Source organism: Antechinus flavipes, chromosome 2, assembly GCF_016432865.1.
Source record: "Antechinus flavipes isolate AdamAnt ecotype Samford, QLD, Australia chromosome 2, AdamAnt_v2, whole genome shotgun sequence".
NCBI classification, from domain to species: Eukaryota; Metazoa; Chordata; class Mammalia; order Dasyuromorphia; family Dasyuridae; genus Antechinus; species Antechinus flavipes.
Genome location: NC_067399.1, coordinates 148,205,338 through 148,221,247, shown reverse-complemented (window position 1 = coordinate 148,221,247; position 15,910 = coordinate 148,205,338). Strand labels below are relative to the sequence as shown.

Genomic DNA, 15,910 nt, shown 5'->3' with positions numbered 1-15,910 from the left:
ATAAGAGTGTTTTGTAGAAGAACAGCAAGAAAGCCAATCTGACTGAATCGCAGAAAGCAGAAGAAGAGCAACAGCCAGTGAGACCAGAAAGACAAAAAAAGCTAAATAGAAGAACTTATATTTTAATCTGAATGCAATAGGAAGTCACTGGAACTGCGGGGAACCAACATGATCATATTTGCACTTAAGAAAAATGATTTTGGCAACAAACATGTAGGATGGACTGAAGTGAGGCAGAGAGACCTGGGGAGAGGTAAAAAGAACTATGCAAGTGTAAAGACTTAGAGTTAGATGTGAGAGTTGTTTGACAACTGATTGGCTATGTGAGGTTTGGGAGGGTAAGAAGTCCAAAAAATAATATAAAAGTTATGAACCTGGGAGAATAGAATAGAGAAGTTTGGAACAGGGAACAGTTTAGGGGGAAAGAAAATAAGTTGAGTTTTGATGGGTCAAGATTAAAATGTCTCCAGATCATACAGTTCTAACAGACAATTGGTGACATAATAATGAAGTTCAAGGAGAAAATGAGACTGGATCTACAGGTCTATAAATTATCTATAAAGAGATAATGGTTAAATCCATGGGAGCTGATAAAGTTACTAAAACATGTAGAAGAAAAAGGGCCTATGAATGTTTAGGAACAAAAACAAGTCAGCCAAAAAGATGGAAAATGAGCAATCAGACTGGCAAAAGACAATCCAAGAGAAAATAATGTCATGAAAACCCAATAGAGAGAGTATTCAGAAGAAAGGGGTCAATGGTAAAAGAAAGGAAGAGGTTAAGACTGAGAAAAAGACCATCAAAACTAGCCATCAAGGGATCACTGCTAACTTTGGAAAAAGCTGTTTCAGCTGAGTGATAAGGTTATAAGTCAGATTACAAATGGCCCAGGGATACCAGTTAGGAAAGGAAATAAGGGGAGTAAAACAGGTATCAGATGAAACCCCAAATCAAGGTCCCCTCTCTTTTTGCAACAGCCCCAAGATGCCTGGGCCTGATGAGCAATGTCACTCTCTTTCCTTATGCTTGACAGTGGTTTTTCTATTCCATGTTTCAAACGACTATACTACATGCCAAATTGGCAAAGAGAGCTCCCATCTTAAACAGCTCACATTATATTACAAAAACAGAGAAACAAAGATAAAAACATCCCACAATCCCGTAACAAACTCTGTTCCCAGCCCCATCTTTCTTCAAACAGTTCAGGCAGCCCCTTTAAAGCAGTCCAACACTCAAACCCTTTAGCTTTTTCAAAAGAATTGAAACGAGGGAAATGAGATCTCACTGAGTGACAGTGGTCCCAATTTGGTTTCTTTAAGATCTAAATGATTAGCCAACAACAATGAAAAGACAGCTAAATTTCCACATAAACAAATGTACCTTCACCAATAATCTGGCCCCTGTTTAGGTCCTTCCTCCTTTTTTTTTTGCTTCTTTTTCCTCTTCCTTTCCTTGCTCCAGCACCAGTCTCAGCTAAGGCACCTTTCCATAGCTCCTCTGCTGTCACTGCAAAAAAAACAGGTTTCACAAGTTATAGACCACAGTGTAGAAAGCTAAAAGGCTAATAGGGACCTCCAGGTAATGCAATCAGATAATAAGTATTGATTAAATCTAGCCTACTATAGGCTAGGCACTCTGCTAGATGTTGAAGAAACAAAGATAAAGAGTAAAAATAGTTTGGCCTTGCTTTCTACTAGGGCAGATGTGCATCTAAAAGCATAAAAACAGATACTTAAAATATACATAAAATAACTGGTTTTTGTAAAGACAGAAGAAGGGTTAAAATCCAGGGTTTTCTGTTGAATTGCAGTTACCAAGAACACTGAGTGCACCACCCCAGCTTTGCCCCTCCCTGGCACAGCTGTCCCAGAACCCATCAAGGATTCCTGAGCAGCTGGAAGAGTTACCCACCCCAGGGGCTCCCTACCACTTTCTGCCTACCCCATTTGCCCGGCTATTTGATTGTTCATAGAGTGTGGATAGCATGGGAATTAACTCCATTTCTTCTGATGAGACTAGGTCTACCATGTGCCCTGCCACTTATTCTCCCATTAATCTCTAGGCACTGTCACCATAACTATATAACCTAAGTATCTCTGGGCTATGCCATACTATATCATTACCTGGCTCTTTCGATATGCCCTGCTGTAATTACCATAGAAACTATGGAAGAGATAAACTTGAAAAATCTGAGTCACCACAATGAAGGAAATTAATGGGACATCATAAATTGCTATTCAATTACTCTGTTTTTTAACTTAAAATCAAAAGTCTGAGATTTAGGATGTGTTAGCTCATCACCAGGAAAGAAGGGAACTATGGCACTACACTATTGACAAGAAAATCATCAACCTGCTTGTAGTTAGAGCTCTGAACCTTGATTAGTGTGCATGGTTCTGCAAGGTTTCTTGTTTTTCCACAGCTTTGTCGGCAGGACTGATCCCAACTTTACTAATGTCCATTTATTATCTCAAAAAGGCAAAGCTGGGGATCTTCATTTACCCAGGGCATCAAGTTTCTACAACTTGAGCTGAATTTTATAATTCCATTCTAACCATTCACCTCCTCCTTGGAGAATTGTGATTGGGCCCTCTTCACGATACCCAATGAGGCCACAGATATCTATACTTGAAACCTGGACACTTAATGCCCAACCCATCCCAAGCACCTTATTAAGCCAAACTGTCTCCTCTATTATTGTCTCTTTCCAATTTGATGGGGTCCTGTGTATTGAGTTGGCAGAACTTCAGACCAACTTGTTACCCAAACCCCACATCACTTTCCTCTCTCCATGTGTGCCCCAAAGACAGGTGCTGAGAAAGTCTATTTGACTAGCTCAGAGATTACTAAGACTTCTCTCCCTTAAGTTGGTCAACAAAACAGTGAAGTCTGCCTTTTGACTGTGGTGAACAAGTAGCTGACTTCTTGTGGCACCATGGTGATGTGCTATCAAGACAAAGGGCAAAAGTATCCAACTGACCTCAAGTTTGGCATCAATTATTAATCTCCACTTGTAGTTCCTGATGGTGACTTGACCAAGGTAAGCAGTGGGAGATGGAGGGGAGGGAATGCACACTGACCACTGACCCTCAGAAGCTACTGAGGCCTCAACTTACCTGAACCACATTTGACCCAATGTGTTGTCAAACATGTTTTGTTCATTAATATTAGGGACATAGGAAAGAGTTTTCTGAGACAAGAAGGGCTGATGTAGAGAATTATGACAAGATCAGTGCAGCTAGCTGAAGGGGAAGATAAAGGTAAGACACACATCTTTGTATATTATCATTTTTATATTAGATCTTTTTTTTTTTGATTAGGCAGTTGTGGTTACGTAACTTGCCCAGGGTCACATAGCTAATAAATGTTAAGTGTCTGAAACAGGATTGGAACTTAGATCCTCATGGCTCCAGGGCCAGTGCTCTATCCACTGAGCCATTTAGCTGCCCCATCTATCCTTTTTTGTATCATGAAAATGTTCTCTGTGATCATTAAATGTCAACAAAAGGATAAAAGAAGAGAGGACGGAAGAGAAGGAGAAAAGGAGGAAGGAAAGAAGGAAGGAAAGAAAGAAGGAGGGAAGGAAGAGAGAGGAAGGAAGGAGGAAAGAAGGAATGAAAGAAGGAAGGAAGGAGTGGAGAAAGGAAAGAAGGAAGGAGGGAAGGAAGGAGGAAGGGAAGGAAGGAGAGAGAAAGGATGAAAAAATGGAGGGAGGGAAAGAGGAAGGAGGAAAGAAAGGGAAGGAAAGAGGAAGGAAAAGCAAGAACAAGGAAGGAAAGGAAGAAAGGAGGAAGGGAAAGAAGGGAGGAAGGAAAGGAAGAGGAAGAAAGGGGAAGAGAGGGAAGAAGAGAGGAAAGAAGGAAAAACAATTTGGAAGCAAGCAAATAAAGTGACCCTTTGACACAGAGATTCCATGGCTAGACTTAAACTCTAAAGAGGCCATCCAGTAAAAAGAAAATTCCCATTTAAAACAACACTTTTTGTGGAAGCAAAGAACTGGAAATAAAATCATATGCCCATCAACCGGGGAAGGTCTAAACAAATTATAATATATACTTTTTGCTTAACTGTGTTAGAAGACATTTTCTAAGGTTATTAGATGTCTTAGGGGAAGTATCCTATGTCAAAATAAACTATATGATCTTTCCCCTTCCCCTCCCCCCAAAAAAACCATATAAAGGAGGCAAAAGTATTCAATCATTAAAGTTACTGCCCTACAAGTTTTTAGTTTTCCTTGCACCCACTATGGCAAGGCATTCTTTATGCATTATTTTTGAAGTCAAAAAACCAACAGGTCTTTATTTTCCTTAAATTTCCTGCATCAATACAGCCCCAATCCCAATCTCATATAAAAGCAAAGAAAGATCTTTCTAGTAATCTGTGACTAATGTTGTCTCTCCCAAGAGGTTAACTTGAATACAGAACCTGTGGCACCATAAGAATCAACTTACTTAGTCGAGTTATTTCCTCAGGAAATTGATTAAAAATGAATCCAGAATTCTAATATCGGACAGAAACCATCTATTATTATCTGGACAATTCCAGAAAAGCCTTTTCTTTAATCAGGAATACCTCTCATTTTTTATTGCTTCAATGTTATCCTAGCATATTCCTGGTTCTTAATAACCTCTGCAGTTAATGTCATTCAGTTATAGTAATCCTTTTTACATCATTCTCAAGGTAAGACACTTTTGCCAGCAAAAGGTAATAATTTGCTGGAAGTTCAGATAATGGTTAACAATTTTTAGCAACAAAGTATTTTTTAGTCTAGGCATGTACATTGTTTTCTTAGACAATACTGCTGCATCCTTAATAGATTAAAGTATACTGTATAACTTTAAATGTACCAGGAAACCAAAAATTCATGTGATTCTCTTTATTGCAATATTCACTTTATTGGAGTGGTCTGGAACTGAACCTGTATGCCTCCCTGTACTAGACTAAGGTCCATGAGGGCAAAGGCTGCCATTTTTTCCTATGTGAAATAAGGTTGAAGGTACACTAGTTCTAGAATCAGGATTCAAATTACACTTCTGATCCTTACACCCATGTGAAATTAAACAAGTCCCTTACCCTCCCAAGGCCTTAGTTTCCTTATCAGTTTAAAAAGAAAAAGTGGGGGGCAACTAGGTGGCACAGTTGATAGAGCACCAGCCCTGAAGTCAGGAAGACCTGAGTTCAAATCTGAACTCAGACATTTAACACTTCCTCGCTGCGTAACCCTGGGCAAGTCATTTAACCCTGAATGCCTCAACAACAACACAAAAAAAATGTTATATGGCTCTGAGATCCCTTCCAGCTCTAACTCTGACCTTATGATGCTTAATTAAGTAGTCTTGTATTCACACAAAGCTCACTGCATGTCCAACTGTATCAAGGATGTACACGTCCCTCTCAAGGAATCTCATTTTCCCTAGTTTTAGCACGACTTCTATTGTATAAGAAGGCCAGTGCCTTGAATGCTTTAACTGTAGCTAATTCTGTTGGACAGTGTTAAGACCACTATCTTTAGAGGGTTTTTTGGTTTGCTCTTTTATTTTCTTGCCTTTGAAGACAACTTTAAAACACGAATTTCTAAAAAAAAAAAAAAAAAAACTGACCAATTTAGGGTGACAGAAAAAGAAATGACATTATCATTGATTACTTCTTGCCCTGCATCTTAACAAACATAAATAATAACTCATATGATAAAGTGGCTGTCTACCACGTAAGAATCCTGGAATAAAGCCACTAAACAATCCAAAATGGACTAGATGAGAAGGCACAGTCTATGTGGCTGAAGTCAGTCTATGAGCTGGAGAAGTTGACAAGAGCCTCAGCACTCCCCCTTCCCTATTATTAACACAAAACATCAGCCTCTTTCCCAGCTCTTTGCTCTTTTGACCCTATTATCATTACTCCCAAATAAGTGTGTAATTCTTCATGTCCTCCATAACAGGTAATGGCACATCTAAGGTAAATGAATTAAGAAAAAGTAACAACTATTTCCTAACAATTACTGTTCATTGCTGTGTACTAAATTATTCAATAATGCAAAACTCCACTAGAATTATAAGTAAAATCAAATCTATGGTAATGACATTTGTTACAAAATTCTTTCACCTTCCCCTTACACACAGAATCTGATTCGTGCAAGATTAATGATATGTGAACATTTTTCTTTTTCTTTCCTAACTCAACCCTTCTTGTTTATATTTTCAAGTTAACTATCGCATTATCTCCTGGTTTTTACAAAAATCGGAAACAGAACAAGAATATTCACCCTCCTCTATAGCTCTAACAATGAAAAGGGACATGGTAGATTTTGACTAAAGCTTTGGTGCTCCAAATTTTCCAGCATATCTAAACTCTCTTACCCTTATCTTAGGACTTTGAGACTCTGCCTTTATATTTCTAGAGAAAATAAGTGATTTATAGTTGTCAACTACACCAAAGCTGTGTTTAAGGTTTCTCAAGTTCCTTTCACATATTTACCAACAACCTAGCCATGTGGATTTTTGTCAATGAAATCTTTTGCATCCAAATGGAACACGAGCATATGTTTAAACAAACAGCCCCAAAGATAGGCAATATTAAAGAAAAATTAAGACCTCCCCCACACCCAAATCTTTAATTTTCTTACTCTTATTAAGTTCTCAGTTTTGACATATTGTTTACTTACATTTGGTGAAGAAACTGTACTGTCTATGTTGTTGTCCTATCAATCCACTAGGAACAGAAATACAACACTGAGTCTGGAGAGCATGGGCCAAGTTGGTATAATGATGATGATAACTCCTGGCTTGTTGCAATGCAAAATTCCCTGCAGAAAGAACAAAATCTTTATCAAGGCATTGCATAATCACTGCCAAATAAAAATGTAAAATTTGGGTTACCTTAAAAAAAACCCTATTATCTACATAATTCTTTTGTTATAACCACAGTTAATAATGGCTTAAATAATAATTTTCAATGATGATGGTAATGTAACCAAGTATTTATGAAAAATGTATGGAGAAGACATGAAAATAAGTACTAGGCTCTCAGTCTGAATCAAACCATCATTTTTTAAATCTGTGAGACTCTTCAAACCTCAAGTTATATGAAGGGATTCCCAGTTAAGATCCTGCATGTCACACAAATAAACAGCAGTAAAGAGATAAAAAGAGCACTGGGACGAATATCAATAATTCCAAAAAATAAGCATTTTTCTGTAATCCACAACTACATAAAAAAAGACAGCTAGAAGACCTCTGACACTGGGAAAGGAATTCTGCCAGAAAAATCCATGCCAGAGAAAATAAACAAGTGAGAAGTCTGCTGCTATTAAGTCCAAGAAACCTCTAGGATAATATGAAGCCTGCAACATTTTGTACCTAGGCAAAGAATGTCACTCAGAGAACCCAATTCCTCTGACCAAGGGGATAGGACCTGGAACAAAAGCTTTAAGACTAACAAACCTCAGGGGCACCAAAGTCCACAGCACTCTGATCTGAGTTACTCTAGAAAGTCCTGAACAAAACACTCTGAACTAGTATGACTGAGGAAAGCTGGAAACCTGCCAGCTTTCTGAATACAAACAAACCAATCAAAGTGGAAGCCAATGGCAGTTCTCCAGATAATAAAAATTAAGACCAAATGAGACCTGATCATTTAAGGGAATAGAAGGGGATAAATAATTCCTTGTACAAAGTACCAAATCAAGCACTGAGATTAAAGATATAAAAACTAAGATATATTAAACACATAAAGAAATATTATAGGTCTAAAGATGCCCAAGAGTCAACCCCAGATAAGTAGGGAAACTGTAAAACAGCTACAAGAACCAAAGAAAAAAGGGGATTATTTATTCATAAGAGTATCCATAAGAAAGAAGCAAGAGACAAAAAAAAAAAAATTGTAAATAAACTAAGAAATCTAGAGGAAAGAATTAGAAGAATAAATAGCTTAGAACAGAAAGTGAAAGTATGCACATAAGAGGCTTCCTGCAACGGATCATACATAAATCAATAACTCCATAAGACAAAAATATTAGAAATAAATCAAAAATTTGAAAAATACAACCAATCAATATGCATATATTAAGTGTATCTAATATGTGCCAGGTACTTTGTTGAATGAGCATATTAAAAGAGGTAAAAGATAGGTCCTGCTTTCAAGAAGCTTACAATCTAAGGTGAGACAATCTAATGTGACTATGAAAACAAATATTTACAAAGCAAGCTATATACAAGATACAAAATAAGAAATAATTGACAAAAGAAAGACACACTGGAATAGAGACAGGCTCCCAATAAAAGATAGGATTTTAGTTGGGACTTCCAAAGGAAGTCAGGGAGGTCAGTAGTCAGAGCAGAAAGGGAAAACATTCCAGGCATAAGCAAAGCCAGTGAAAAATATCTGGAGCCAAGAAAGATGGAATATCTCCTTTATGGAACAGCCAGGTTCACTGGATCTAAGAAAACATGTGAGGAAACAAGAAGATTGGAAAGGTAGAAGAGGGCTAAATTATGAAGGACTTGGAATGCCACACAGAGCATTTTGTATTTGTTCCCAGAGGATACAAGAAGCCATTGGAGTATACTGACTGGGAAAATGGGGGTGGTGGTGACATGATCAAAGTTGCGTTTTAGGATGACTTTAGCAGATGAATGGAAGGTGGGACTGCAGTGGGGAGAGACTCGAGGCACACACACCAGCAGGTTGCTGCAGCAGTCCTGATATGAGGTTCTGAAGGCCCAAACCAGAGCAGTGGCAGTGTTGGCAGAAATGCTAGAAACACCAGTTGTTCAACAGGGTGATTCAGACCAATTCCCATAGACTTGTGATGGAGCGAGCCATCTGCATCCAGAGAGAGGACTGTGGGAACTAAATATAGAGCACAAGATAGTATTCTCACCTTTTTTGTTGCTGTTTGCTTGCTTTTTTTTTTTTCCTCGGATCTGATTTTTCTTAGGCAGAAGGATAAATGTGGAAATGTTTAGAAGAATTGAGCACATTTAACCTATATTGGATTACTTGCTATCTAAAGGAAGAGGTAGGTGGGAAGGAAGGGAAAAAATTATGGAATACAAGGTTTTGCAAGGATGATTGATGAAAATTATCTTTGCACGTATTTTGAAAAATGAAAATCTATTAAAAAGAAAAAAAAAAAAAAACCACTGCTTGTTGTCCTTTGAGAATGACTATGTTAGAGTCAAGTTAAAATGTGTCTCACCTTAGTGGATCAGACCAACATGATCTTAGAATGTTCCACCAGAAATTAAGCACAAATAGTCCAGGTGAATATTTGGAGGTAGATTCTCTACATTTGTACATCTCATGTACAACACTTTCTTTTAAGCTGCTACAATTCTGCTTTGTTTATAAAGCCACTCTGGGCGGCCTTTTGCCTGCATCTTCTATGACATGCAATCCATTCCAAAGTTCTTCAGAGGTTAGAAATATAAGGGCCAGATGAAAAGAGGCAATGTTCCCCTATGCTCTGAACTAGTCAGTCCATATCTAGATTATTATTTTAGTTCTATGTACCACATTTCATGAGAGTCACTGACAAACTAGACAGACTAGAGAGGGCAACTTTGGTGATGAGTACCATATGAACACTTTTAACAAACTAAAAAAATTTTAGCAATCTAGGAACTTCAAATATATTAAAGAAAAAGAGACATGCTCAAAATCTTTCAAACATCTGAAGGAATATTATGTGAAAAAGGATCAATGGATAAGAGTTGTAGAGACAGATTTCAATTTAATATAGGACTTAAGTTGACTTAAGATCCCCTTCAAAGCAAAGAATCTAAGATATTAATAGCTAAAACCAAAATAACATATTTGTTCACAAACAGTGATGAATTTGTTCTATTATGAAACACTGTTTCCATTTATTCACAACTTAAATTAAAAAAAAACAAAAACAAAAATCTCAAAGCTCAGAATAAAAATACTGAACCTCTCACCATGGCAAGGCGGAACCCTTGATGCAAAACTGGAAATTGCAGGTAAAGTAGTTAGGTAAAGCTGTCTTGTCCATAAAGAGCCTGAAAAATAAATTTTAAAAAATTTTAGTTAAAAATAAAGTCCCCAACACATTCAACTATTCTGGAGAGCAATTTGGAACTATGTTCAAAAAGTTATTAAACTGTGCATACCCTTTGACCCAGCAGTGTTTCTACTGGGTTTATATCCCAAAGAGATCTTAAAGGAGGGAAAGGGACGCACATGTGCAAAAATGTTTGTGGCAGCCCTTTTCATAGAGGCAAGAAACTGGAAACTGTGTGGATGCCCATCAATTGGAGAATGGCTGAATAAGTTATGGTATATGAATGTTACATTATATCTTTCCCAATAGAAATTAAGTTCCTTGAGAGGATGAAATAAGATCACTTTTATATTTGTATCTCCAGAGCCTGGCACATAGTAGATATTTAATATTTATTAAATGTCTGACATGCTTTCATTATATTTCTAATTATCTTGGAAAGCAACTTTGTAATAGATATTTTTCCACCTTTTCAGTTCAAAGGATTTGGCAAAGAGAAATAAATTAAGAATTAATAAATTTTTTTGTCAAAGTCCTTTCCACTTTAAGTGACAGTCCTAGCTTCTTTTCTTCAAGATAATTTGGCTTTTTTCAAGGAACTTTCCTGCCATCCTTTGCTTTCTTGGTCAATCTCAGCTCATTAAGAAGTCACACAAGACTGTGCCATGTGTTTGCATTTAACCTGCTATCCTGTCCTTGCTTCTTTCAGTTATCCAATGAGTTATCTTTCAGTTAGTCAATGAGAATCTTGTTTATCCAGGGACACTGATACATTGTTAGTGGAATTGTGAACAAATTCAGCCATTCTGGAGAGCAATTTGGAACTATGCTCAAAAAGTTATCAAACTGTGCATACCCTTTGATCCAGCAGTGTTTCTATTGGGCTTATACCCCAAAGAGATACTAAAGAAGGGAAAGGGACCTGTATGTGCCAAAATGTTTGTGGCAGCCCTGTTTGTAGTGGCTAGAAGCTGGAAAATGAATGGATGCCTATCAATTGGAGAATGGCTGGGTAAATTGTGGTATATGAATGTTATGGAATATTATTGTTCTGTAAGAAATGACCAGCAGGATGAATACAGAGAGGACTGGCGAGACTTACATGAACTGATGCTAAGTGAAATGAGCAGAACCAGGAGATCATTATATACCTCAACAATGATACTGTATGAGGATGTATTCTGATGGAAGTGGATCTCTTCGATAAAGAGAGCTAATTCAGTTTCAATTGATCAAGGATGGACAGAAGCAGCTAAAGAAAGAACCCAAAGAAAGAACACTGGGAAATTAATATAAACTGCTTGCATTTTTGTTTTTCTTCCTGGGTAATTTATACCTTCTGAATCCAATTCTCCCTGTGCAACAAGAAAACTGTTCGGTTCTGCACACATATATTGTATCTAGGATATACTGTAACCTATTTAACATGTTAAGGACTACTTGCCATGGGGAGGGGGTGGAGGGAGGGAGGGGAAAAATCAGAACAGAAGTGAGTGCAAAGGATAATGCTGTAAAAAATTACCCTGGCATGGGTTCTGTCAATAAAAAGTTATTAAAAATAAATAAATAAATAAGAGAATCTTTTTCTCTCTAATCCTAAACAACCTTTTGAAGGAGGAAATAGTTATTAATCATTCAAAAAGCATGAGTGAAGGTCCTATGTTTCAGACCCTGTGTACTCGATAAAAATACAAACACAGAAATGAAAAAGTCCCTGCCCTTAAGAATGCCAAACAAGACAAGTATAATACATATGTATGTATGTACAAAATAAATACAAGACAATATTGGTGATGGAAGAGGTAGAGGACATCAGGAAGATCAGAAAGGCTATCTGTCAAAGATAACACCTGAGCTGAGTTTTAAAAAAAATTTTAAAGAAGAAGATGAAATCCTTTCTAGGTATAGTGGACAGCTTGTACAAAGATGGGAAATGCAGTGTTGTGTAGGAGGAACAGCAAAGGAATGAGGTTGGACCACAAAATCCAACTGGAGTCAGAAGTCCTCAATTCAAATCTCCTTTCTACTACTTACCATCCATACAAAACATAACCAATCCATTTGCCTTCTCCAGGCCTAAGTTACTTCATCTGTAAAATGAGGAAGTTAGCTTACATAAGCTCTTGGTCCTTCCAACCCTAAATCTGCGACCTTAATAAGTATAAACATAAAACTTTATCAGGAAAACCAGTAGAACAATGTTTTTCCAAATCAACTGTTACAAAAATCAGTTTTTGAAAGCAATGAGAGATAAATGGAATTTTATGTTTATTCCCTCTTCCATCCACATTCACCTGAAAACTGTAGGAACATAACCTTCTATCAGTTTGATAACCTACAGCAGAACATAATATGTTAAATACTTGACAAAGGCAACTCCCTAACGCCGGCCTCTTCCATCTCACCTTTTAAGACTTTCTCAGCAAAGGCTCGATTTACTCCCTACTTCCCACCCCTCAAGTTGCTTCCATGAAGAACAGAATAGGGGCTAAAACCCTTGAAATCATTTTTCAAAAGGTGTTGATCCCTGTCCTATGTATCAGTAAGCTGACAAATTTGCTAAAAAAAAATACTAAAAAATCTCTCTTTGACATATTAATTAACAATTTTATTTCTCTTTCTGAGGTTCAGATTCCCTACTTTTGATAAGGACAGCTAACAAGATAATCATTTCAAAGACTGAGTTCTTGAAAAAGTCCAAGAAACTGAAGCAATAAAGGGGAAATTAGGCTTTAAGATATAAATAGACAAAACAAGAGTTTGTTTTTATAAGTCTTTCAAAAAGTGAAAAGGATATTCTGCAGTAAGGGCAGCAATAGTTAGTCATGGGCCACTCTGGGCAAATCATTCTGCTTCAGTTTCCTCACTTGTAAAACATCTATCGCCCAGGACTGTTGATGATCAAATGAAATAATGATGAGATCCCATTTTATATGAAATAACTGAAATACGTAAAGTGCTTGGCACTGCCATAGTAAGTGCAATATAAACGTTGTGATCATTATTATTATTATCCAAAATACGACAGTGATGATTATTTCAGAAGTGTGTGGCGGATGGAGGCTCAGGGCTTTGAATAAATAAGCCTCGAGTTTGAATGGCACCTAGGACAAGCCGGGAGACGCTGGAGGTTGTTCTCCTTTAGTGTCCGAGCCTGCGTCTTCTCATCGGCAAAAAGGTGCCCCTGCCTACTGGGCTGCAGCGAAAATCCAACGGGACAGCGTACTTAAAGCGCTTACGCTGTGTGGACACCAATTTCAATGTCATTAATATTACCAATAATTTTCCGAAGATTAACAGCACCGCCTTCTGCCCCCACTGCTGTGACCAAGGTCATTCTTGCAGCCCCAGGCAGGGTTCTGCGTCCCTCGGTCCTCTGGCTAGGGGGCCCAGAGTGGGTAGAGCGCGACAGGCTCAGGCCCGCCAGTGTCTCCCACCCAGACAGCTCAGGTTCTCTCCAGGCACCAAACCGCGACCTTGTATCCCCAGAAGGGCGCCCCTCATGCCGGGTTTTCCCTCCCTCCACGAGGGACCCTATGCACGTGTGGTCCGCCTGCCTCCGCCTGCCCCCGCCTTGCCCTCGCCCAGCGCCCAATTTTTATGAGCCTCACCTGTTCCCGCAGCCCAAGACACGGGAAGCCGACTACCGGCTCGCACAACCGCGGGCACCGCCATCTCTGCACGGCCGGGCTGGCGTCCATCAGGCTCCGCCCCCTAGTAGCCTACTAACTGCCTGAAAGGAGAGACCTGTGAGGGCGCGGGGAATGAAGGAAAAGACCTTTGCTCATTCTCTGGGGGCTCTTCGCCATCAATGATTCCCCTCTCTATCCTCCCACAAGGTAATAAAAGTACCGGGCTTCCTGGGACAGTCACTGGGAATGTCTGTCTGGCTTATTTTAGGTCAGCTACAAGTATATTGCTCAGATTAGGACCCCGCGGTTGGAGCCGGGAGAAGGACCGAAGTAATTGACTAGAAAGAACGAACCGGAAGCGACGCAGGCGGACCTCCTGGCTCCGGTTAACCCGGTGCTTTTGAAATATAGAGTCTTGAAGATTACGGCGAGCCACGTGGATAGGGATACAGACCGTGCTTTCTAGTCAAATCTTATTCAGCTATGTATGTGTGGGCTGCTCCAGTTATTAGCGATAATCATTATAATAAATGATAATAAATTTCGATGATGACAATTCATATCTATATAAAGCTGGACACTTTGTGTCGTGGACCACTTTGATAGTGACCCTTTCTCAGAATACTTATTCACAATATAAAAAATAATGGATTACAAAGGAAACCAAAAGCTAGTAAAAAATAAAGCTTAATTCCAGATTCCTCCCAAATCTATCCACAGCCCTCCTTGGAGGGATCAGTGGACCCCAATTTAAGAATTCTTAGAGCTTTAAAGTCTGTACTTTACAGATGCAAACTACACTTTGGAATCCCTCTTATAGACTTGAACTGAGAGCCAGAGTGGAAACAGACGCGGGTAGAAAGACAAGAGTTACCAGCAAGAGGGGATTCTGTGTCGAAGGTAAAGTACCCAGGGCGGTGCTAACCCTTATGGTATGGGGTTAACCTAGATGCCAAACAAGCAGAGACTATTGCAAGATTCCAAGAAGGAAGAAGTCAAATACAATTGATGAGGTCCTGGGTCATTAGGTAGAAGTAGGCAGAGAAAGCCTGAAGTGCGGATAAGATTAACTTGCTGAGGCAAGCAGGAAAGGGCACCCATAGGGAACAGCTCAACCTTACAATCCCTCCCCTGGAGGTCTTGAGTGACCACACACACACACACCTTATTGTTTTCCAATCAGAAAGTCAAGTTATGTCAAACCCCCAAGGTTAATTTTCCCCTGTAAATCTGTTCGTGGCTTGTACCAATTTTGCTGAATCCCTTTTGAGTTAGCCCTCTGAGGCATTCTGCCTCTGTGGTATATTTTTCCTCCCCCCTCCCCCTGCTTCATGATGTCTTTCTTCTCATTCCCCTACCTCATGGTATCTTTCTCCTTATTATAACTCTTTTAGGGTACTAAATCACTTTTAGGATTTAGACTGCCAATCACTGATGTTCTCCCACCTTATGGAGTTTTCCCTTTCTCCTGATTAATTATGAGTTCCACTGGGAAACTTGTCTTTTCCATTGTTCATTATTAAAACCACTTTCCTTGCTAACTATATGCTCTCTCAAACCTATTTCATATTTACCACCCTGGTGTCTAATTTACATCATTATGTCTGTAACCTCTTATCATACATAAATATACCTTTTGCCAAAGAGGCTATTTTGAGTTCTTCATATTACTGAACCCTAACATTTGGTACCATTTGCTCTCCTCAATCTCATTATTTGGTGCTGAACCTCAAATTCATCATTCACAATGACAATATCTCTGCAGATTGCTCAGCTGGAGCTACTGGGCCTGATCTCCACAGCGCATCCTCTAACTGTGAAGACTAAATTCTTCCTTGAATGAGCATTGGCTCCCTTCTCTACTGTTATAGATATCAGGCTTCTATTTCTTGGAACTACTTCCTGCCTTTCAATTTCTGGATCTAGATGCCACTGAATTCTTTTCTAAATGTAATTTTTTTTCTTTGTGAGGTAATCGAGTGTAAGTGACTTGCCCAGAGGTCAGACATCTAGTGTGAAGTGTCTGAAGTGGGATTTTAATTCAAGTCCTCCGGACTCCAGGAGCGATGCTCTATCTATCGTGCCACCTGTCTACCTACACTTTAAATGTTTTTTCTTAATGGGCTGCAAAATCCCAGAGGAAATCAGTGGGGAAGAAGTGAACATTCCCCCTTTCAATTGCCTACTGCAGAGAAATTTGGATTACAAACCATAGAGTTAAGCTCTGACTTGAATGATTTGACTAAACTGACAAGCT

At 38.8% G+C, this 15,910-nt stretch overlaps 1 protein-coding gene across 2 annotated transcripts in view; it reads right to left on the bottom strand.

Moving 5' to 3' along the window:
* Positions 1-13,746, bottom strand: part of MRPS5 (mitochondrial ribosomal protein S5) — a 29,144-nt gene extending 15,398 nt beyond the window's left edge. For both annotated transcript variants that reach the window (XM_051975789.1, XM_051975790.1), the window contains exons 1-4: positions 13,633-13,746; positions 9,939-10,019; positions 6,662-6,802; positions 1,381-1,506 (exon numbers count right to left, since the gene is read on the bottom strand). In XM_051975789.1, the coding sequence (XP_051831749.1) occupies positions 1,381-1,506; positions 6,662-6,802; positions 9,939-10,019; positions 13,633-13,696 (412 nt within the window). In that variant the 5' untranslated portion in view covers positions 13,697-13,746. The remainder of the gene's footprint in view (positions 1-1,380; positions 1,507-6,661; positions 6,803-9,938; positions 10,020-13,632) is intronic.
* Positions 13,747-15,910: the final 2,164 nt, after the last annotated feature.